This window comes from Rhagoletis zephyria, unplaced genomic scaffold (assembly GCF_001687245.7).
Source record: "Rhagoletis zephyria isolate East Lansing unplaced genomic scaffold, Rhagoletis_zephyria_1.1 Rzeph_scaffold_00220, whole genome shotgun sequence".
In the NCBI taxonomy this organism is placed as follows: domain Eukaryota; kingdom Metazoa; phylum Arthropoda; class Insecta; order Diptera; family Tephritidae; genus Rhagoletis; species Rhagoletis zephyria.
The window spans coordinates 118,501-143,293 of record NW_016157304.1 but is presented as its reverse complement, the minus strand read 5'-3'; the positions used below and the strand labels follow the sequence as shown (position 1 = coordinate 143,293).

Genomic DNA, 24,793 nt, shown 5'->3' with positions numbered 1-24,793 from the left:
CGACCTCACGGTTGACCAAAGCTTGCTCACACCAGAGGCGAAGTAGCAGGTCTTCAGATGCTCTTCCCATTTCTTCCGCTTATGTACGTTCACAAGTTGCCGAATCTCCGAATTGAGATCCCTAATACGGGGATTTCCGGGATCGGCCTGACGAAGGTTGTCGCGCTCATCAGCTAGAACAGCCGCTTCGGCAGGAAAATTCGGACGTGGATCCTTAACACATCCTGCTGGGATGAAGCGAGCTGCAGCGGCGGTGACAACCCTGCGGAACTTACGTTCACCTACATGAACGTCGGTTGGTATGGGTAGTGCAGTGAAGGCGCCCTCAGTAACATCCGTGAAGCCTTTTTAGTCAGCTTTGGAAAAGTTGACATAAGTCCGGTGATCCACGGAAGCAAAGTCGGTTGGTTTATCGAGATGACTATGGGCAGATCAGACCATCATAGGTCGCCATGCAAACTGCTCAGAATTTTTGCTGCTGGATGATTTTGTGTGGAGGATACAAAAATACTCCTTCCAAATTTACCTATCAGAAAGTCAGAATGGCGTAAGTTGCACGTTTTTACTGGTTTTGCGTTCAATAACTTTTTCTGATATTTTAGTCTTCCCCTCAATTTTACTCGCTATGATTATTTTATTCTCTGGCTGCTAGTACTTACTGGAAATTTTTATGAATAGACCTATTATGACAGCAACTTTTTTTTAATTTAAGTAAGAGTTTCGTTTTTAATAAACACCACGTATTTACTTAAATATGGTAGAAAAATATGACTATATTTTTATGCCTTAAAATTCAAAACTCCAAGTAAATAGAGTGTGGTTTTTCGACATAATTGAGCTGCAGTACCGTATCTTGACAAAAATGTATCAAAAATGTCAATGTAGTACCAATGTACTTTTGGCTTCCAAAATGTACCAAAAACGCACAATTGTACCATCAATTTCATCACTGACACATGGTTCAAAAAAAAAGCACTATATAGACCACAATATGTCGTTAGCACAGTATGGAAAGAGCGTAACTTGTAGCGTTTTCCTTTCTCGAAATAATGTTGCATTTATTCTGCCCTGCGCCAGGGCTGTCAAGTTTTCGTGCTCTTTTATCAACATCTTCACATGCGTATTTCGTGCTCTTTCTTTAAAATGTTGCACTCTGATAATGTTGACACATAAGGTGAAATTTTTTCGAGAAACGAAAACGGCATTACATTTTCGCTGAAATACAAAAAACCGTAACTAACTAAAAACCCAAAATTTACTTTTTTCATTGATTATGATGCATTTAATGGAATTATAAGACCTCTCATCGTTTGTTGCAATAAAACATTTTAGTTAGTTATAGCTTTTTTGTATTTCAGCGACAATGTAAGATACGCCCTTTTTCCAAAAAGAGATGCCACCTGTTAAAAAATGCAATTCAAACTATTTAGTAAGTTAAATCAATTATTACTTTATGGCTATCAATCGAAATAGTTTGAAAGGCTTTATTTCATAAATTCATGTACAAGGGACAAGGGTTGCCACCTGTTTAAAAAACAAATTCAAAATTAATTAAGAAAATTGAAATATATTTCACCATATGGGTGCCAGACGAAAGAGATTAAGAGGAAGAGGGGCTGCCACCTGATTTAAAAGCCGAATTTAGTTAACTTATGCACAAGTTGTATGAAATATAACGAAATAGTGCTAAGAAATCTAGATATAGTTTGAGCATTAGATTTTTTTTAGGTTCTGAGGGTTGCCAGCTGTGGAAAATGTTAAAAACAAATTAATCATTAAGGTATTTGAATTAATAGATGATGTGAATCAATCAAAATATGTTCGGAAAAGATTTATTTCTGAACTGTATTTAGGAGACTTGCCACGTGGTTAAAATATCAAATTCAATTTAATTCTTTAATTAATGGAATTTTGTGTCACAATATCAGACGGAAGAAGTTTAAAAAGATTTTAGTTTGAAAGTACTTTTAAAGAGGTTGCCACCTGTTTGAAAAGTCCAACTTATTTAAATTATACACAGGTTAAATTAAATATTAAAATATGAGGGCAAAACGAAAGAGTTTTAAGAAAGCTTAAGTGTCTAAATATATTTTTATTAGGGCTACCACCTATTCGAAAAGTACTATGTTTACTATCTACATATCGTTAGCATAGTGAGGAGGGCGTATCTTACATTGTCGCTGAAATGCAAAAAAGCTATAACTAACTAAAATGTTTTATTGCAACAAACGATGAGAGGTCTTATAATTCCATTAAATGCATCATAATCAATCAAAAAAGTAAATTTTGGGTTTTTAGTTAGTTACGGTTTTTTGTATTTCAGCGAAAATGTAATGCCGTTTTCGTTTCTCGAAAAAATTTCACCTTATGTGTCAACATTATCAGAGTGCAACATTTTAAAGAAAGAGCACGAAATACGCATGTGAAGATGTTGATAAAAGAGCACGAAAACTTGACAGCCCTGGCGCAGGGCAGAATAAATGCAACATTATTTCGATAAAGGAAAACGCTACAAGTTACGCTCTTTCCATACTGTGCTAACGACATATTGTGGTCTATATAGTGCTTTTTTTTGAACCATGTGTCAGTGATGAAATTGATGGTACAATTGTGCGTTTTTGGAACATTTTGGAAGCCAAAAGTACATTGGTACTACATTGACATTTTTGATACATTTTTGTCAAGATACGGTACTGCAGCTCAATTATGTCGAAATACCACACTCTATTTACTTGGAGTTTTGAATTTTAAGGCATAAAAATATAGTCATATTTTTCTACCATATTTAAGTAAATACGTGGTGTTTATTAAAAACGAAACTCTTACTTAAATTAAAAAAAGTTGCTGTCATAATAGGTCTATTCATAAAAATTTCCAGTAAGTACTAGCAGCCAGAGAATAAAATAATCATAGCGAGTAAAATTGAGGGGAAGACTAAAATATCAGAAAAAGTTATTGAACGCAAAACCAGTAAAAACGTGCAACTTACGCCATTCTGACTTTCTGATAGGTAAATTTGGAAGGAGTATTTTTGTATCCTCCACACAAAATCATCCAGCAGCAAAAATTCTGAGCAGTTTGCATGGCGACCTATGCTGACTCTAGCATCAGACCATCTGCCCATAGTCATCTCGATAAACCAACCGACTTTTCTTCCGTGAATCACCGAACTTATGTCAACTTTTCCAAAGCTGACTAAAAAGGCTTCACGGATGTTACTGAGGGCGCCTTCACTGCACTACCCATACCAACCGACGTTCATGTAGGTGAACGTAAGTTCCGCAGGGTTGTCACCGCCGCTGCAGCTCGCTTCATCCCAGCAGGATGTGTTAAGGATCCACGTCCGAATTTTCCTGCCGAAGCGGCTGTTCTAGCTGATGAGCGCGACAACCTTCGTCAGGCCGATCCCGGAAATCCCCGTATTAGGGATCTCAATTCGGAGATTCGGCAACTTGTGAACGTACATAAGCGGAAGAAATGGGAAGAGCATCTGAAGACCTGCAACTTCGCCTCTGGTGTGAGCAAGCTTTGGTCAACCGTGAGGTCGTTGTCCAACCCGACGAAGCGCGACGACAGAGTCGAGATAGACTTTGGTGACCACGCTTCGTCGGACCCGGAGAGATGCGCGAGCTATTTTAGCCGGCAGTTCATTCTGCATCCTCCGGTGGATAAAGCCAAACGTCGAGTGACCAGAAGGCTGCACAAAATGCCAAAACCTAGTGCGCCTCTTGTTTTCACCAGCGGTGAGGTAAGGGTAGCCATCGGGAAGGCGAAAGCCTCCAAAGCCATTGGACCCGACGGAATATGCATGTTGATGCTGAAAAATTTGGGTCCTGCGGGAGTAGCATACCTAACGGAGGTCCTCAACCTGTCTATGGCCACTCTCGTCATTCCAGACATCTGGAAAATGGGGAGAGTGGTCCCACTGCTCAAACCGGGGAAACCAGCCAACAAAGGAGAGTCTTATCGCCCGATAACTCTCCTTTCGCCGGTAGCGAAGACACTAGAGGCCTTGCTGCTCCCGTACTTTACGAACCACCTGACCCCAGCGAAGCATCAACATGGGTTCCGTAAAGTGCATAGCACAACAACAGCACTTAACTTCATAAACACTCAGATAACTCGTGACCTAAACCGAAACCGCCCCTGTGAGAGAACTATTCTAGTAGCGTTGGACCTGTCCAAGGCGTTTGAGACTGTCAGTCATTCTCCCACAGTCACTCCCACAGGGACTCAAACGGTGGTCGGCGAATTACCTGAATGGTCGACACTCGTCAGTAATTTTCAGAGACAAAACTAGCAAGCCACGTAAAATTAAACAGGGGGTACCACAGGGTGGTGTCCTNCCGAACTTTCTCGCTTCTTCACTGCAAGGAGCCTTGCCCTATCCCCTGCGAAATCCCCGGCAACCCTTTTCACCACCTGGACGAAGGAGGTAAGACTGCCACTGGGTATTCACGTCGATGGCGTAACAATACCGACGGTGAATAACCCGAAAATCCTCGGAGTTACCTTCGACAGTCTGCTCTCCTTCTCGGCGCATACAACCGCTATTGTCAACAAAGTACAGAGCCGCATCAATGTCCTCAATTCGCTGACCGGAAGCATTTGGGGCAAAGACAAAGGAACGTGTTGGCAACAGACAAGGAAATTGGCCGGCCGGTTCTACTATGCAGCGCCCGTATGGTCGCCGGGGACTAGCAGGATGCAGTGGATGAAGCTACAGACCTGCCAAAACACGGCACTACGAACTGCGACAAGATGTCTGCTGATGATGCCCCAACACCACCTACATGTCGAGTAAAGGAGCATAATGCTCTGCAAGCAGTTCCTTGCTGGGAGCCACAGACGTGGCCATCCCAGCGGACAGCTGCTCGCGGAAAAGCCCTCGCCACGGCACGTCAGGAGGCATCTCTACGAACTGACGGACGAAGTCCAGACGTTTATCGAACAACCTCTGGACCCGTCAACCTACCGACAGGCCTTGAACGGCATTCACAGGGAATCAGTGTCAAGTTATGTAAACCCCCGCCCTGTGAATGCCGTTCTAGGCACACAACCACCGGACGTGGACGGGACAGAACTTTGTCTGCCTCGGGAGACCCGCACTACAATAGCCCAACTTCGCTCTGGCTATTGCAGCAGCATGTGGAGAGTCGCCACATGACTCCCGGCACCTCTTCACATGCCCTGAGAACCCCACTCAGCTAACTCCCCTGTCTCTATGGAAAGCCCCTGTGGAAGTAGCACACTTCCTGGGCCTCCTTCTAGCTGAAATTGACGACAACGTTGATGGATGAACCGCCCCGAACGGGGCTTAGTAGCCGCTGCAACAACAACAGCAGTTTGCAAAATTTGCAAAAACTTGTAATCTTCGAAACAGCTGATAACTTTCACAGTGTCAATAGGTGTTTCATTTGGTAATTTATTATCCGATTTGTGCATTGTCCCCAATTTGGAATTTTTTTACTATTGAATACTTTTGTATAGGAAAAATGTTTTAACATATAAATGAATTATCTCGGAATGAATAAGTTTTTTTCTAACAAATATTTTTGATACCACATTACGCGTTCAAAAACAAAAGAATCTCCTCTAAGCACCCTTCCTGGTTTCACAAAAATTAAGAAGATATAGCTACAAATGTGCCTTTAAAATTATCCCATTTTCATTTTAACGATCAACTGACAAATTCGGTCAGAACCTTTCAGCATTATTATCTACTTTGGTATATTTCTGGGAAAAATATGGTACAATTGAAAAATCGTATACGGCAGCCATAGTTGACGCCCGGAAATTAGAAAATTAGATATTAATAATAAAGTAACTAAACTAAACTTTTATTCCTTTCTTTTGTTTATTCACGAACACATGTTTGTGGTCAGAAGACCTTTTTACTTGTAAGTTTTCGACGATAAAATTTTTTCCAGCAGAAAGTGACAGATTTCAGTGTCATTTTGCGCTCTCGATTTCCCCCACTTTGCAAGAGCACTGCTATTAACTTGTTTATTTCTATAAAAGGAAAAATTTTTGTAAAACTTCCATTCCGTTAAATTCAACGGTTTTTTTGAAAATTTTTGTATTACTAGCACTTAGGTAATCACAGCGCACGGCAGTCCGCGCGAGTGACGAAAGCAGCAACAGTAGCATGCTGAAATGACTCGCTTATATATACACGAGATTTGGAAGTTTTTATCCAGACGTCCAATCGACATGTTTGATATATCGTTGGAAAGGTCTTGCAGAGTGTGTCCGGAAAATATATTCAAGCTTCGTAAACGATTAACCGGATTCTTAAAAATTAGGCTAAAGTGTTGCGAAACAAAAAACGTTTTTGTGCTTTTGCCGGTTTTAGGGGGCATGTGGGTACACCCAACATATCTAGTGTTATTCTATAGGCCAATACCTTTCAAACGATACCTTATATATTAAGTTCCGGCCACTAGTTGGAAAGATATAGAGGTAAATGTGTTTTGGTTCGTGTCTCCACTACGAGATGCTTTGGTATGTACATATGTGGCGTCTGTACGTACCATCATTTAATTTTTCCCTTGTACATGAATTTATGAAATAAAGCCTTTCAAACTGTTTCGATTGATAGCCATAAAGTATTAATTGATTTAACTTACTAAATAGTTTGAATTGCATTTTTTAACAGGTGGCATCTCTTTTTGGAAGAAATAAAACCTTTTCGCACAGCAACAGGCCAATCCCTTCAATTTTGTACCTCATTTTTGAATATCGAACGAACGGTGTGGACCTGATGGCATTGATTATTAATTTATTTGAATGCAATTTTTTAACAGGTCGCAACTCCTTTCGAAAAATAAAATAAAGTTTGCACATCTACAGGCCAAGCGCTTTAAATTGACCCCATTTTTGAAAATCGAGCGAACGGTGCAGATCCTTTATTCTGAACGAAAAATGGCTTCGCGTAATATATATATAGTAGCGGACCCGGCGAACTTCGTCCCGCCCAAAATATATTTTTGTTTATTAAAACTTTTTGGTCCAACAATTCACGTCTACGATTTTCATTGGCACATTCATCTGCTAAGATTATGGTTTGGTTGTCAGCTTTTCTTCTTCACTCCCTGGCGGCAACAATGACCCGGTTCTATAGTGAATCTGTCCTGCGTATCATTGTTCAACAGAAATCCTATATATGTACATACACAGACTTATATCGGGTTGGCTTTCCAAAACGGAACCAATCGAGATTTCATCGAAAGTTTAAGGAATTTCGTCATGAGACTTGATGAGGATGTTGGGGGAGGCTTTCTCTACATGAATGGATCACTCTCGCAAAGTAGTTGCTAATAGTATTTAAGCAATTTGTTGTTAAATAATCTTCACTACCACCCCCCAACTTTTGTACAAAATGCACTTATCTATACTAATATATACATACTTTGAAAGCAGTATGAAATTCGGCTTGTGTGGTAGGTGCCATGAACCCTTTTCCAATAGCTCCATATTTTCTCGCATGGCTACGCAATTAATTTCAAATGTCTCCACACAAAGTTCTAGAGATATGCAATAAGAAAAATTCGACTTGTATGGGAGGTGCCACGCCCGTATAAAGTTCCAGTACTCTAACATGACCAATTCCAGAGATACTTATTATGAAATATTCGGTTTGTATGGGAGGTGCCACGACCCGATTTCAAATAGTCCGAATCTCCATACCAAGCTCCAGTACTCTACCGTGAACATTTCCAGAGGTTTGCAGTATGAAAAATTCGGTTTGTGTAGGAGGTGCCACGCCCCTTTTCCAATAACTCCAGTTTTTCTCCATGAGTATGTGATTGATTTCATATATTTCCGTACCAAGTTCAAAAATTTTATCATGAATGCAGTATGAAATATTCGGGTTTTATGGGAGGTCCCAAACCCTCCTTTCCAAAAGCTCCAATTTTTATCCAAGAGTATGGGATTGATTTCATATATCTCCATACCAAGTTCCAGTACTCTACCATGAATACTTCCAGATATATGCAGTATGAAAAATTCGGTTTGAAAGGGAGGTGCCACGCTCCCTTTTCCAATAGGTCCAAATTTTCTCCAAGAGTATGCGATCGATTTCATATGCGCCAATACCAAGTTCCGGTACTCTACCATGAACACTTCCAGAGGTATGCAGTATGAAAAGTTAGGTTTGTATGGGATGTGCCACGCCCCCTTTCCAATAGCTCCAATTTTTCTCCAAGAGTATGCGATCGATTTCATATATCTCCTTACCAAGTTCCATCACTCTCCCATGAACACTTCCAGAGGTATGCAGTATGAAAAGTTAGGTTTGTATGGGATGTGCCACGCCCCCTTTCCAATAGCTCCAATTTTTCTCCAAGAGTATGCGATCGATTTCATATATCTCCTTACCAAGTTCCATCACTCTCCCATGAACACTTCCAGAGGTATGCAGTATGAAAAGTTAGGTTTGTATGGGATGTGCCACGCCCCCTTTCCAATAGCTCCAATTTTTCTCCAAGAGTATGCGATCGATTTCATATGCATACATCAATACCAAGTTCCAGCACTCTACCATGAACACCTCCAGAGGTTTGCAGTATGAAAAATTCGGTTTGTATGGAAATTGTCACGCCCCCTTTTCCCAAAGCTCCAATTTTTCTCCATGAGTATGCGATGGATTTCATATATCCCCATACCAAGTTCCAATACTCTACCATAAACACTTCCGGAGATCGCAGTATGAAATATTCGGTTTGAAAGGGAGGTGCCACGTCCCCTTTTTCAATAGGTCCAATTTTTCTCCAAGAGTATGCGATCGATTTCATATATCTCCTTACCAAGTTCCATCACTCTACCATGAACACTTCCAGAGATATGCAGTATGGATAATCGGTTTGTATGGGAGGTGCCACGCCCCATTCTCCGATAGCTCCAATTTTTCTCCAAGAGTATCGGATGGATTTCATATATGTATCTCCATACCAAGTTCCAGTAGTTTACCATGAATATTTCCAGTGATATGCAGTATGAAAAATTCGAGATTTTTGTTAGCCGATAACCATCCTTTGAACGTCTGCAGCAGGTGTCCGAAATCGGTTCAGCCGTTCTCGAGCTTTGCGATATACATATCGTCGTTTAAAGTACAAAACCGCGTATCGTCATTCTGCAAAACCTCGTAACTGGCATTGGCTGCCAAAAATTGGATTTGCTCACGCAGGCTCTTGGCTCAATCCTTAGCTATTCGTCCTGAAATATAATAGCCAGAAATTCGATTTCTTTATAAAAGAGAGAACCATTCTGAAATATGAGTGTTTTTACTCTCTAGTAAATAATTTGTGTAACCTCACATACGCGGCTTTGCATTTTNCAATAGGTCCAAATTTTCTCCAAGAGTATGCGATCGATTTCATATGCGCCAATACCAAGTTCCGGTACTCTACCATGAACACTTCCAGAGGTATGCAGTATGAAAAGTTAGGTTTGTATGGGATGTGCCACGCCCCCTTTCCAATAGCTCCAATTTTTCTCCAAGAGTATGCGATCGATTTCATATGCATACATCAATACCAAGTTCCAGCACTCTACCATGAACACCTCCAGAGGTTTGCAGTATGAAAAATTCGGTTTGTATGGAAATTGTCACGCCCCCTTTTCCCAAAGCTCCAATTTTTCTCCATGAGTATGCGATGGATTTCATATATCCCCATACCAAGTTCCAATACTCTACCATAAACACTTCCGGAGATCGCAGTATGAAATATTCGGTTTGAAAGGGAGGTGCCACGTCCCCTTTTTCAATAGGTCCAATTTTTCTCCAAGAGTATGCGATCGATTTCATATATCTCCTTACCAAGTTCCATCACTCTACCATGAACACTTCCAGAGATATGCAGTATGGATAATCGGTTTGTATGGGAGGTGCCACGCCCCATTCTCCGATAGCTCCAATTTTTCTCCAAGAGTATCGGATGGATTTCATATATGTATCTCCATACCAAGTTCCAGTAGTTTACCATGAATATTTCCAGTGATATGCAGTATGAAAAATTCGAGATTTTTGTTAGCCGATAACCATCCTTTGAACGTCTGCAGCAGGTGTCCGAAATCGGTTCAGCCGTTCTCGAGCTTTGCGATATACATATCGTCGTTTAAAGTACAAAACCGCGTATCGTCATTCTGCAAAACCTCGTAACTGGCATTGGCTGCCAAAAATTGGATTTGCTCACGCAGGCTCTTGGCTCAATCCTTAGCTATTCGTCCTGAAATATAATAGCCAGAAATTCGATTTCTTTATAAAAGAGAGAACCATTCTGAAATATGAGTGTTTTTACTCTCTAGTAAATAATTTGTGTAACCTCACATACGCGGCTTTGCATTTTCTTGATACGCGGTTTTGTGGATGGTATGGCCGCTTTTAATATTGGGTTCACCTACGTACAAAAAAACATCGCAGCAGGGTTTTTATGCGTAATTAGCCAACGGGGCCAGAAACGCTCCATTAGTTCTATTTGAGCGCTCCATATTCAGTAGTAAACGCTTCCTTCCTAATTACATACTTCATTGTATTATAACATTGTGTGTCATTAGAAAGAAGCGCTCCCTTGCCGCTTTCAAAGAAGCCCTTGGTGAGCGCTTCCACTAAAGCAGACATTGGCACTTTTGCCCGTATGGGCTTTTTTGCCCATATGGGCAAGCGAGCCCATTTCGCGGGCTAGATCAGGGGAAAATCATTGGCAAACGGGAAGGGGGCAACAAATCTTACTAAAACACGTATAGCAATAGGAGCCACTGCACACGCATTCTGGAGTAAAAAGGCTCACTCTCCCAAACGTACGCCACATACACTCCTCGTCATTTGAATAGCTCAACTTTTTAATCTTTAGTATTTACACTTTTAATTTTGTTTATTTAATATTCATTACATCCGATTTTAAAACTTTATACAGAGTTAAAAAAATGTCAACAAAGGGGTACAATAAAGTGCAAGTTTCAAGGTCTGTAAAATAGCGGTGATTTTTGACAATTTTTTTGGTGATAGTGCTGCGCGTTTTCTCGCATGCAAAGTATGCTCGACAAAACTTTTATATGGAATAAAATGCGCAGCACTGTCAATAAAAAATAAATGAATTTGAAAAATCGGGGCTATTTTAGAGTCACTTCAAACTTGCACTTAATTACACTATAATTGAATGGGCTACAAAACTGCATATCAGAAATTTTTCTAAAAATATTATTAACTTATTCACTGCAGGTCATTAGGATGGCACACTCCTATGTTGACCTTTTTTAAGAACTGTTTCCAGCTCTCGAGAAAAACGAAAAAATCATATAAAATGCTGCCCAAGAAATGGAAAATAAACTTTCTTTTAAGTTTTAGTTTGTAAAAAATGTTAAAACTGCATTTACCCGTAGAATATGCTATATCGTCACTACACAGGAATAAAGGCGCGAGCTCAAAAGTTGACGGCGAAAAAAGACGCATAAAAAAATTTCAGCGTCAAATACTCTTAACATACTTCGCCAAAGTTTTTTATAAGCATCTTTTTTCGCAAAATTTTTTTAAACGCTTTTTTTCACCGTCAAAACACCAGCGCGCCTTTATTCGTATGTAGTGACGATATTTTTACAAAAAATTTATATTAAATAAACAAACGGAAAACTGTAAATACTAAGAATTGAAAGGGTGTGCAATTCAAATGACGAGGAGTGTATATGAGCAGATGTGATCACTACCACAAGTAAACGCGAGCTGAAAGCGTGATTGTGTTAGTGTGCCAATTACGTTTGAATGAATTTGCGTTCGCTTTGTTACGCTCTCGCATGTATTTGCATGTGATGCTTACGCTCTTTAAGCAGGCGCTCACTCTCTGTCCATGCTTGTATATGAGCAAATTTGACATCGATATAACTGTTGCCAACTTTGTGCCTTTCGCAAGAAATTAAGTGCGTTTAGGGAATTAAAAGGCGAAAATTTTTTAGTTTTGCGCTTGTTTTGTTCTTTCGTGCCCTTTTCAAGGCAATTTTATAATAAAAACGTGATTCTATGGTGACATTGTATTTGACTTACACATATTTTAGTGTTTGGCCGAGCTTCTCCTCAGGATAATATGCTCCAAGATAATCCAAACGCAATATTTTCACACAGTCTCTATCACGGAATCCGTAGAATATTCTGCTAATTAGCTGGGTGTGCGCATTTGTACAAAAGTAAGCAATTGCATGAAAAGCGGGTTTCACTGTAGTACATGAACAAGTTAAATAGACGGATTTGTAAGTATACAATATTGAAAGTGCCCAGTGTAGCCATGGGTAATAGCGCAATTTTTATGGCGCTAGCTCAGTAATGCCGGCGTCACCTGTGGTGTCAGCACACTAACTCAGAGCTATAGCGCAGTGTACTGATTTGAACACGGCCATCGTCATACAGTGTCATACAAAATACAGTGGTGTCATACCTATTACTTCTTTAATTTTCCGCGCTGAGCAACGCTTGTACCGCCAACCAAATTAACTGCTAGGAATACAGTAAATGCCACGATATTCTCATCATTCTTGAGTAAAAGCTTTAAAATTGCCAAGATACATTCTGGCGTTCTCACCACTCAAAAGCAAAGACAAAGTACGTGTATTTTTTGTATTGGTGTTAATGGCGCTAGTGCTTTTCATATATTGGTGTTGGCGCGATAATTCCGGCTACGGTATTAACGCAATTGCGCCGCGCAGCGCAGTGTCGCGTCCCACGCCCCTCCCCACCTTTCGTAATTATGCACTGGTGGCATTATAACCGTTTAGAAAAAAGAATGATAATGAAATGACATTAGTTCACTTCTGAAACTGCTTTTTAATGTCCAAGTAATGGGAATTATTGCGGGTGGTGCACCCCACCCATGGTGGAATTATACCAGGTGAAATAATATAAGAGTAAGAAGAAAGATTTTGACACTGCCTTATTTGAAATTTTGCATATAAAATGTGACTAGAAGGCAGCCGAATATCAGAAAATAAAGCGAGAAAGCTCTTTTATTACTTCACCTGTTTATCACGCCATTCACCCCACCTGCTTGTACCGGGTATACGTTCAAATTTAGAAGTTTGAAAGTAGGTAAAATTTTACATATTTTTACATCACTATTTCATACCAGTGATGAAATTGATGATACAATTTACTTTTTTGGTACATTTTGAATCTCAAAAGTACATTGGTACTACATCGACATTTTTGATACAATTTTGTCAAAATACCACTATGTATACTTGAATTTGAATGTTTATGGATGAAAATATACTCATCTTTTTCCACTTCATACAAGACGTGGTGTTTATTAAAAACGAAAGACTTGCTAAAATCAATAGAGTTGCTGTAATAATATAAACCGTAGAAAAGACTAAATATTTTGCAAAATATTTTTCTGAAACTTGGATTGCATTGAATGCAATTCTTTTTTGTAAAGTTTTTGTGTTACTTGCACTTAATAAACCTACTTGAATGCTTTTGTTGCTTGCCCTGATATATTCATTTGTATTGGAAGCTTAGAGTACAACTTCAGAAAATGAGGTTCATGTGTTCAGAACTGTATTCTGGGTTTTGATGGCGTTTTTAAACTATAGTTATTCATGGTCATCGATGATATTCAGCCTTACTGCATGCTTACCTATCACGCAATGACCAGTTAGAACTCTCACCAAAAGTGAGAAGTGTAACTTGCTCACGATAACATATGTATGTTAGTTCCTCCTTGTGGCAACATAAACGGCTCTACATACATAATTGCCTACATTATTTTTCCATGAAGTGTACATACATATTTGTTTTTTTAGCATAAGAATCAACTTTAACGTTAACTTTAACACGTATGTATATGTATACATAACCCTTACTTTGCGCTATATTCCGTACGAATTAACAGCAGAGGGCACTCTCATATGTGATTTGCAGGTGAGCAGCGCTGTTATGTGGGCATGTATGTTAGATTCTATAGGATTTTTAAAGTCCTGCAGTTCCATTTTTAGGAAGTATTTAAACTCTTTTTTCTTTGCCTAAGACAATGAGAAGCCCATCCAGAGCCTATAACCAAAATTTCAAAAAAATTGGTACAGCCGATCTCGAGCTTTGCGAACAGAAAAAAAATGGCGCTCAAAATATATGTTAGTATAGATGTAGATAGCGCACTTAGGTAGTCACCCAGTTACATTTGACAAAGAGTACAGTAAAACCCGCTTAAGTACCTCACGCAAAATGTCAGCTTTTTGAGGTAGGTACTTAGGCGGGTTGGCTACTTAAAATAACCCGCTTAAGTACCTCGATGCGGGTACTTAATAATAATATCCCAACGGTTTTTACCCTCCATTCCCGCCCATCCGCACGAGGGGCGCAGTCCGCATAACGTACGGAACCAATATTTTAAATTTTTTGTGCCGAGTCACGATGGGCAGGAGTTTGTTAAGTGTCGAGATCTAAAACTGTTCAGCTACAGAACTAAATTCATCAGCTGATTTTATGTATTTATGTCAATAATTCACTTATTGAGAGAGGAGAGTATCGCTTTCTTAATGCTGAAAAGCGGATCTGATATATCAAACGTGCTGGAATGAGAGTTAAAATCCTGGCATAAGCAACGGAGTGGGTCGTGCAATTCAAAATTGGTTTTACAAGCTTTCAGAAATATGGGACAAAAGTGTCTTGATACGCGTGACGGAACATTAAAGCTTACATCAGCCAGAAGAGACGGACTTGAAATTGAGCCTGTCAGTAATTTAACCATAAAAATTATACCAAGCATTTCCCTGCGACTGGCAAGTGTAGGAAGGTTAATAAGTTTTAAGCGACTCGTATAAGGTGGAAGACTATATTGAGAATCCCATCGGAAATTTCTTAAAGCAAAAAGTAGGAATTGTTTTTGAATTGATTCTATCTTGTCTGAGTAAATTTGATACCTTGGATTCCAAACCACCGAGCCGTATTCCAGAATCGGCCTAACTAATGTTGTAAACAGGGTTTTAGTGATATAAGGGTCACTAAATTCTTTTGACCATCGTTTCACAAATGCAAGTACACCTTTAGCCTTGTTGACTGTCACATTAATGTGAAGATTAAAATTAAGCTTAGGATCCATTGTGATACCAAGGTCCACAAAATTGTATACCTGTTCCAGGTTATGGTTACCTATTATATAAGAAACTGGCAGAACAGCTCTTCGCGAGAAGCACATTACTTTACATTTCTTAAGATTTAGAGGCATAAGATTTACTTTACACCAGTAAGCCATGCTGTTTAAGTCTGATTGTAGCAAAGACCTTTCTTTAATTGAAACGTACGATTTATAAAGTTTTACATCATCTGCATACATTAAAATTTTGGAGAATTTTATATCTGTAGAAATATCGTTTATAAAAAGCAAGAACAGAATCGGGCCTAGGTGGCTACCCTGAGGGACTCCTGAAGTAACATCAATGACGTCAGAGATAGTATTTTTAAACAATACCCTTTGTGATCTATCATAGAGGTATGAAGAGATCCAACGTAGAAAATTAGGTGGAAGACCAAGAAGATCAAGTTTATAGATGAGCAACGAGTGGCACACTTTGTCAAATGCTTTACTGAAATCAGTATATATAACATCAACAGTTTTGCTCTCACTAAATGCTTTTGAGATATAGGATGTTAATTCAAGTAAATTTGTAGAAGTTGATTTGCCCTTGCAAAATCCATGTTGACTGTATGAAATGCTTGAAGTGATAGAATGCGTCAACCGATTTGTTATAATTGCTTCAAATAATTTAGGAATTGCAGAGAGCTTAGCTATGCCCCGGTAGTTCTCCACTGAAGACCTGCTACCGCTTTTATGTAAGGGGGTTATGAACGATTCCTTCCATACAGTTGGAAAAACGCCCTCTTTAAGAGACAAATTAAATAAGGCTGTTAACGGCTCATAGAGATAATCAGCACAATTTCTAAGAAAACAAGTGGGGATCTGGTCAGGACCATAACTAAAAGACTGCTTTAAGGACTTCAGGTAAACTAAAACATCATCGGGAGATATTATAGGGTTATGTATTGAGTTAATTGGACTTAGTTTAAAAGGATAGTCAAAGTATGCTTGGGAGTTAGTGGAATAATTGGATTTAAAAAACTGAGCGAACATGTTAGAAATTGTTTGATTATCACCAGAGACGGTATTTTGATACTTCATGGCGGAAGGAAACCCACGTACATTTCGCTTGGAGTTTACGAAATCATAAAATGATTTGGGGTTATATATTATACGTCGTTTGATTTTACACAAGTAATCTTTATAACACTTTTTGTTTAATTCAAAGAACTTGTGACGCAAAAGTGAGTATTTTACATAGTATGAGTGTAAGCCGGTTTTTTTGTGTAATCTAAAATAACGTGACTTTCTGTTTTTCAAGTTTCTCAGTTCTTTAGTGAACCATAACTGTGTTTGTTCTACAGGAACACACATGCGTTTAGGCACATACTTTTCAAATAATCTATGTACAGTAAAATTAAAATGTGCAACGCTTTGCTCAACTTTTTCTTTGTATATAGGCCACGACAATTTAGACAATTCTTTATTCAGTTTTTAAAAGTTGGCTTTCGAAAAATCAAAGCGAATATTTGGTTCGTATGTTTGGATATCGCAATTTTGACCATCGTTTATAATTTCGTAAGATATCTCAATAGCAGGGTGGTAGACATCTTCGGGCAAAACTAGTGGGTCACATTTATTTACAGCCGACTTAGATGCATCATCAACATAAACAAGATCTAATACTTTGCCAAACTTATTGCGAAGTACATTAACTTGATTCAGGCAGAGTTCAGCCATCTCCTCTAAAAATACGTTGTTGCACGCGCTAGACGAGAAAGGTACAATATCATTGTCAATGATGTTCCATGATACATTTGGTAAATTAAAGTCACCCAACACAATCAATGAATCAGAGGGTTTAATCATTGAATTAATTGATTTCAGTAAAGATACATGTTGTGAATACACTGATAAGTCAGATCGGGGAGGAATATAGCATAGAGCTAAGTAAGTAAACCCCCTTCCAACCTGAACACGAATGCATTTGAATTCTGCAGATTCAATGTGTGGAAGACTAACTTCTTCAGATGGTATTGAAGAGTCTACGGCAAAGAGTACGCCACCGCCGACTCTGTCCTCCCGATCTTTTCTGTAGATATGATAATTATTTGAAAGAATCTCTGAATTAAAAGTGTGAGGTTTGAGCCAAGTTTCAGTCAAAGAAATTATATTATAATTGCATTCAAGGCCATTAAGATATAAATTCGTTAATTTAGTATTTATGCCTCTTACGTTTTGATAATAAATACTTAAAGCAGATTTAGTAATCAGTTTTTTGGTTCTGTATTCTGACGGGGAATATTTGCTAAATTATTATTTTTGTTGGGCCTATACTCAAATTCACGAACGAAAGCTCCGGAGGGCCAAAAAGAACTACTAAGCAGCATGTCAAAATTTTCTAAATTTACGTCTATTTTAAATGAAGAAATATTTCTTTCATATTTAAAGTTAAATTTTCTGATACTTAAGTTGACAGTTTTAACTTTGGACGAGATGTAAAACTTTATATCGTCCTCGGAAGTATCCCTCGAAAATCTAGATACAAATATAGACTTCTTTGGGGGAACCACAACCAGTCTCCTAGTATCAGACTCGATTACCGGCGGACGGGGTTGAGTAACTGAGTTACTAATTGAGGGTAGAGTAAGCGTTGGAAGATTAGATGGCGTTGCCACAACTTCAACGGGGGAAGGGGAAGATACTGCAGGGTCGTTATTATTAGAAGCAGACTTTGATATATGTTCTTTTGAGGAAGATAACTCCGTTGTCTGTGGACATGGAGAAGAAAGATTAATTAAGTCATTCGGAAGATTGTTCTGACGTGGAACGGTCCTTTCATTAGGCGGACTATGAAGACGCTTACGTTTTGACACATGAATGTCCTTCATAGATTGTACGGTATCTAAGCATTTAAAAGATTTAAATACATTTTCATAATGTTTAAATTTTTCGGTCAGTACCGACAACTCTCTCCCTACCTCAGAAAACCCATTTCTGGTTTGCCTAAACAACTTAAAGAGATCAACTTCGGTTGACCTGCACTTTAAGCAAGACCAGCGAAGACCTTTGCCATCATTAATAGCGTCCAGAATTCTTCCTGTCAAACCAGCACATTTTAGATGGCAAATACCATCACAGAGCCAGCACGATAAGTAGCGTTCAGATTCGCTTTTAATTTGGCAGTTATCAAGATCACACTTCATATTGAAAGATTTAATAACACTTATGTTAATAAAAAGACAAGCAAAATAAGTTTAACACAACACACACAACAATTTAGGAGCTGATGTATTTAGCTTAAAAATATATGTAGCGAACAGTTTGAGTATCACTGTATTGTGACACTTAATAAACGCAGCGCAAACAGCTGTGACAAGAAATACTAAACGAAGTAAACAAAAAGAGCAAAAAGAAATGTGCAAAAATAGAAACGATCTCAGTTAACTACAAAGGAATAACAACAACAATGATAACAACAAATGACTCGGCAAGATTAGATGTAAGCTAGTGAAATTTAATTAAATTTAATAAAAACCACAAAAATCACAAAACTTTCACTTAGCTTCGGTTATTATCACACTAAGATGCTCGTAGGCACTTTTTATAGCAACTTTTACTCAAAATTAGCACAATAAACTTTGCAAAATACAAAGACCAATCAAGGCACAAATAAGTAGAACTTCACAGCTTGACGTTTGCGTATGTGCGAACATAATTATTGATGTAGTTACATCTTCTTGTTAACTTGCATAAATATATAAATCATTGATGAAAACATGAATATTTAATCAAGTATACGTGGTTTAAAACCAAGTTCGTAGCATTATTTAAATGGATAAACAAAAAAAAAAATTATTAAAAAAATAGATAAAGCAATGGTATGTAATTTTTATAAGAATTAAATTCTTTAAAAAGTTTTTTTATATATACATATTTATACTTATATACAAACAGTGTCGGACATATCATTTTGGACCACATTTAGAAATATTTTGTTTGCCGCCTATGTTTATTTACTAATTTTTCAGATTTTTCAATTAAAACACAGTTCATTCCTTAATAAATACCATATAAACCTAAGTTTAAGAATTTGTAGAATACTAACAAAATTCTTCAAAATTTCAAACTTTTCCTCATTTTTATTGCCCATTAAATTTTAATGTAATAATGTGCAAGTTTCAGCTGGCTAAAAATTACCGTTAATTTTTTTTTGCCGAAGCTGTGTAGCGCTGCCACTGAATTTCATAATATGTAAATATTTTAAGGAATCTTAAAAGAGCACTTAAAAGAGGAAAATTATAAGTGAAATGGTAAATGGGGTACGAAAAATTTAGGTACTTAGGCGGGTTGGCCAAATAAGCAGGGAGGTACTTAAGAGAGGGATTTTCTTTATATTATATTAAAAAATTCACGGTGCACCAAAATATTGGTTATTCAAGCGGGTTAGGTACTAAAGCGGGGGGGTTTACTTAAGCGGGTTTCAATGTAGTACATGAACAAGTTAAATGGACGGATTTGTAAGTATAGAATTTTGAAAGTGCCCAGTGTAGCCATGGGTAATAGCGCAATTTTTATGGCGCTAGCTCAATAATGCCGGCGCCACCTGTGGTGTCAGCACACTAACTCAGCGCTATAGCGCAGTGTACTGATTTGAACACGGCCATCGTCATCAAGATACATTCTGGCGTTCTCACCTCTCAAAAGCAAAGACAAAGTACGTGTATTTTTTGTATTGGTGTTAATGGCGCTAGTGCTTTTCATATATTAGTGTTGGCGCGATAATTCCGGCTACGGTGTTAACGTAATTGCGCCGCGCAGCGCAGTGTTACCCATGCCTAGCCCAGTGTCCCGGCGGCCAGCGTTCGCGTCCCCCGCCCCTTCCCTCCTTTCGTAATTATGCACTGGTGGCATTATAACCGTTTAGAAAAAATAATAATAATGAAATGACACTAGTTCACTTCTGAAACTGCTTTTTAATGTCCAAGTAATGGCAATTATTGCGTATGGTGTTATTGCATGCACCCACCCATGGTGGAATTATACCAGGTGAAGTAATATAAGATTAAGAAGAAAGATTTTGACACTGCCTTATTTGAAATTTTGCATATAAAATGTGACTAGAAGGCAGCCGAATATCAGAAAGTAAACCGAGAAAGCTCTTTTATTACTTCACCTGTTTATCACGCCATTCAGCCCATCTGCTTGTACCGGGTATACGTTCAAATTTAGAAGTTTGAAAGTAGGTAAAATTTTACATATTTTTACATCACTATTTCATACCTGTGATGAAATTGATGGTACAATTTACTTTTTTGGTACATTTAGAATCTCAAAAGTACATTGGTACTACATCGACATTTTTGAAACAATTTTGTCAAAATACGGCACTGTGCCAAATTCTGTCGAAATACCACTATGTATACTTGAATTTGAATGTTTATGGATGAAAATATACTCATCTTTTTCCACTTCATACAGGACGTGGTGTTTATTAAAAACGAAAGACTTGCTAAAATCAATAAACAGTTGCTGTAATAATATAAACCCTAGAAAAGACAAAAATTTTGCAAATATATTTCTCTGAAACTTGGATTTCATTGATTGCAATTCTTTTTTGTAAAGTTTTTGTGTTACTTGCACTTTATAAACCTACTTGAATGCTTTTGTTGCTTGCCCTGATATATTCATTTGTACTGGAGGCTTAGAGTACAACTTCAGAAAATGAGATTCATGTGTTCAGAACTGTATTCTGGGTTTTGATGGCGTTTTTAAACTATAGTTATTCATGGTCATCGATGATATTCAGCCTTTCTGCATGCTTACCTATCACGCAATGACCAATTAGAACTCCCAGCAGAAGTGAGAAGTGTAACTTGCTCACGAGCTCCCTGGACCGCCCTCGGTCTACACGTGACCAGAAGGACTTAGCCGCCCTGCATTCCAAGATCTTTCCCTAGCGCACGCTGAGCTGGCTAAAGGCCCATCTGTTTAGAAGTAGGCCGCATGAGGTCAGGGGAGTACCCAGACCTTGAGCAATTTCTCAAGTGTTCCCTGCATTGTAGAGGTAATACAATATGGAGCAAACAATCCGAAGCCTGCAGTTTTGCGGCTACCTCTGCTTTGAAAACGCTACAGTGATTCGGAGGCCTGAACTCACCGTTGATGGAGAATTTTTTCTTTTTACATTTTTGAATGAAAACAAAAATTTCATCAGATGTTCGGATAGCTTGAAGGTTTCTGCAAACTTTCTGTTCGCATACTATACTACTGGATATTTTTCCCTTGTGAGAGAACAGATTTCACACCATTTCACAGGAATTTTGTTGCTGGGCATGTTTTTCTGGAGATTTTAAACAAATGTACCTATAGAGAAATTTACCTAATTTAAAAATATATATGTTGGTACTTTTTCGCATCTATCATCCCTGTTTCGTACCACATGTTCGCTTCGACTTCGTAAACGAAATCCACAGTTCGGATATAGTGAAGCAAGTGATGATAATGCAGGAATTTTAACTGAAGATAAAACTCAAAATAATATGTTCTGTGTTATATGCTGCGAACAGGGACGGCAACTTTGGTTTGTTCCATGCCATGGCGGAATTATACTAGGTGAAGTAATTAGAGCGAGAAGAAAGATTTTGACATTGCCTTATTTGAAAAATTGCCTTTAAAATTTGACTATGAGACAGTCGAATGTCAGAAAATAAAGCGAGAAAGCTGTTCTATTACTTCACCGGTTTATTGCGCCATGGTTCCATGCAAACATTTTAAAGTTTTCCAGCAATGTTTTCAACATATTAAAAATCATGCAGACAAAATTCAAAGCGCTATGTCCAATTTGCCGATCAGTTATTAAAGTCGATGCTTTCCCTATATTTTGTTAGACTTTTCATAAGTAAAAATATTTTGTGAATATTACTTTCTTCACATCGTCACCTGAAATGCAAAAAGACGTAACAACATCGCAACTGAAATGGAAAAAGTCGTGACTAATGTTTTTTATTTTTTAACCGACTTCCAAAAAAGGAGGAGGTTATCAGTTCGTCGGAAGATTTTTTTTTTTTTTTTTTTTTTTTTTTTNTCTGGTTAAGATCCGATCAGTGGATCATGAGATATATATATATATATTTTTTTATATGAGAGTTGAAGTCGGTTTTTTTTGCTAAAAATTACTTGTATTTTATAAAATGATGTGGGAAGTTGTAATTCTATGAAATTTATCATATAAATCAAAAAGTGAATTTTGAATTTTTTGTTAGTTATGACTTTTTGCATTTCAGCGGTCGTGTTTGTTACAGCTTTTGTCATTACAGGTGACGATATGAATTATATAAAATTTTTTGTTTAATTGTATTTTTGGAAAAAACAAAGTTCTCTTTCCTTCTGTCGGTGAACTGTTTTCGTTACAAATAGTAAAAATAAGCAATGGGAAATAAGGCAAAATTTGTTTTATTTCCACCAGAGGTTGGTTCCCATTTAAAAGTGAAACAAAGCAAATTTCGCGTTATTGCCGATTGTGCTATTTCACCTCAAAATTGCACCTTCTCTATTTTATAAGTTATCTGTCTAAGTTCTCGGGCAAAACTCACGTTTAGTATGTACATACATACATATGTACATACATACATATGTACATACGAGCACCAACTAATTTCATTTAAAGAAATGGCTTGTCGTCCATTTCCGCTGTAGCGTATGTAGTGAACGACTGGCGTGCTTTGCTGAACTCGGCCAAAATCGCTTAGGCGGTTACAGCCCAAAAAAANCGATTTTGATGCCTAGACTTTTGTATAGGAACTTTGATTATAATCTGTTTTTATAGCTAAAAATGGTGTCTGGACACACAATAATGCAAGTTGATAAAAGCGTTGTAATTGTAATAGTGCTTGGGAACCCAATGAAATGTTGCTTTAAAGGGCCTACCCCGTCTTACGGTCTGATTATGCATACTTCGCATAACTTCGCACAACTTCGCATAACCTTCAAACTGTAATTTCGTATGATATTTGTATGTATTCCATTACCCAGAAATTGGCAGAACTTTTAAAAACTTAGCAAACTGTTTAGTTTAGATTTTGCTTCACAGTTTCTTAAGTTACAATTTTATTGCACTGGTACAAATGGTTGTGCGAAGTTATGCGAAGTATGCATAATCAGAGCTTTAGGCTACTTTAATTGACGGGCACAGATATATATATGTTCATAAATATATGTTATTTAATCGTAGTACTCTGTATTAACCAACAACAAAATATTTTTAGTTATTGAACTGGCTTGCGGTGAATATGGAAAGGATAAAGTGGACATCCTTAAATCAGCTGCTGAGAATGGCAGTTGCTTAGCGTGGTTTGAAGATGCAAGTTCCATTCTGCGTGCCGAAGCGCTGATTCGTAAATATCCGATTCCTAAAAAATCTCAGCAGCGTTCATTAGAGGATACGAGTTATATTAACCAATTGTCAGTGTTGTTGCATCGAGGATATGTTAAGGCAAAACGCGATACAACTTTGACACATTTACGGATAGCAGTTAATGTTTTTGTAGCCATAATTCTGGGTTCATTATACGCCGGCTCTGGACGTGAAGGTTCGAGAGTCTTAGACAATTATAATCTACTATTTGCTATATTAATCCATCATTCCATGACAACAATGATGTTGACTGTACTAACCTGTAAGTGCATTCATTTTAATCGAATAATAAATGTGAATTCATAAGTAATCGGTTATTTTAAAATGTCTTTTTAGTCCCAATAGAGATGTCGATATTGCTGAAGGAACACTTTAACCGTTGGTATTCTCTAAAGGCTTACTACACATCAATTACCTTAATCGATCTCCCCATATCTGTAAGAAAACGCTTCAAAATATATTCGATATTAAAGGAACATCATTTAAAACCATTGTTTTGTTTTTGTCTTAGATTATTGGCTGCCTGCTCTTTACTGTTATAATATATTTATGGAGTTATCAGCCAATGGAATGGATGCGCTTCTGGATGTTCTTCGCCATGAGTTTGTTGACTGTGTTTGTTGGTCAAAGTTTTGGCTTGATGATTGGTGCTTGGTTTAGTGTCGTGGTGAGTTTTTTTATAACATAGATAGAGAATGAACATTTTTATTGGTGGTAGTTATTTAAGGATGTATTTGAACGGAAGAACAACACGATCTATAATAAGTTAGCAGTACAAAAATATTTTTAAAACAAGCTTTCTAAATATGAACCAAATCGAACCATGAATACGGGTTTTCCAAACATCTCAGCTCCTGCGCCACCTATCGGCAAATTTTTTTGTGGAAGTATATATGTTTAAATTATTATTATCGGTGTTAATGCTGGTTCCCAAGTAAACGAAATTCTCTACTTTCTCGAAATTGTAACTGTCAACAGTGACGTGGGTGCCAAGGCGCGAATGCGCTGACTGTTTGTTTGATGACAGGAGATACTTCGTCTTGTCCTCGTTTACCACCAGACCCATTCGCTTTGCTTCCCTATCCAACTTGCAAAAGGCAGAACAGACTTCGCAGTTTATGAAACCGATGATGTCGATATCATCGACATAAGCCAGCAATTGAACGGTCTTGTAGTAAATTGTTCCTGAGCGGTTCAGTTCTGCAGCTCTTATTATCTTCTCCAACATCAGATTAAAGAAGTCACATGAAAGGGAGTCGCCCTGTCTGAAACCCCGTTTTGTGGCGAACGGCTCGGAGAGGTCTTTTCCAATTCT

General features: G+C 38.0%; 1 protein-coding gene across 1 annotated transcript in view; it reads left to right on the top strand.

The window, feature by feature from the left end:
• Nucleotides 1-24,793, top strand: part of LOC108358178 (ATP-binding cassette sub-family G member 1) — a 242,942-nt gene that overhangs the window by 197,102 nt on the left and 21,047 nt on the right. The window contains exons 7-9 of the mRNA XM_017609352.1: nt 23,330-23,740; nt 23,815-23,915; nt 23,990-24,145. Coding sequence (XP_017464841.1) covers nt 23,330-23,740; nt 23,815-23,915; nt 23,990-24,145 — 668 coding nt within the window. The remainder of the gene's footprint in view (nt 1-23,329; nt 23,741-23,814; nt 23,916-23,989; nt 24,146-24,793) is intronic.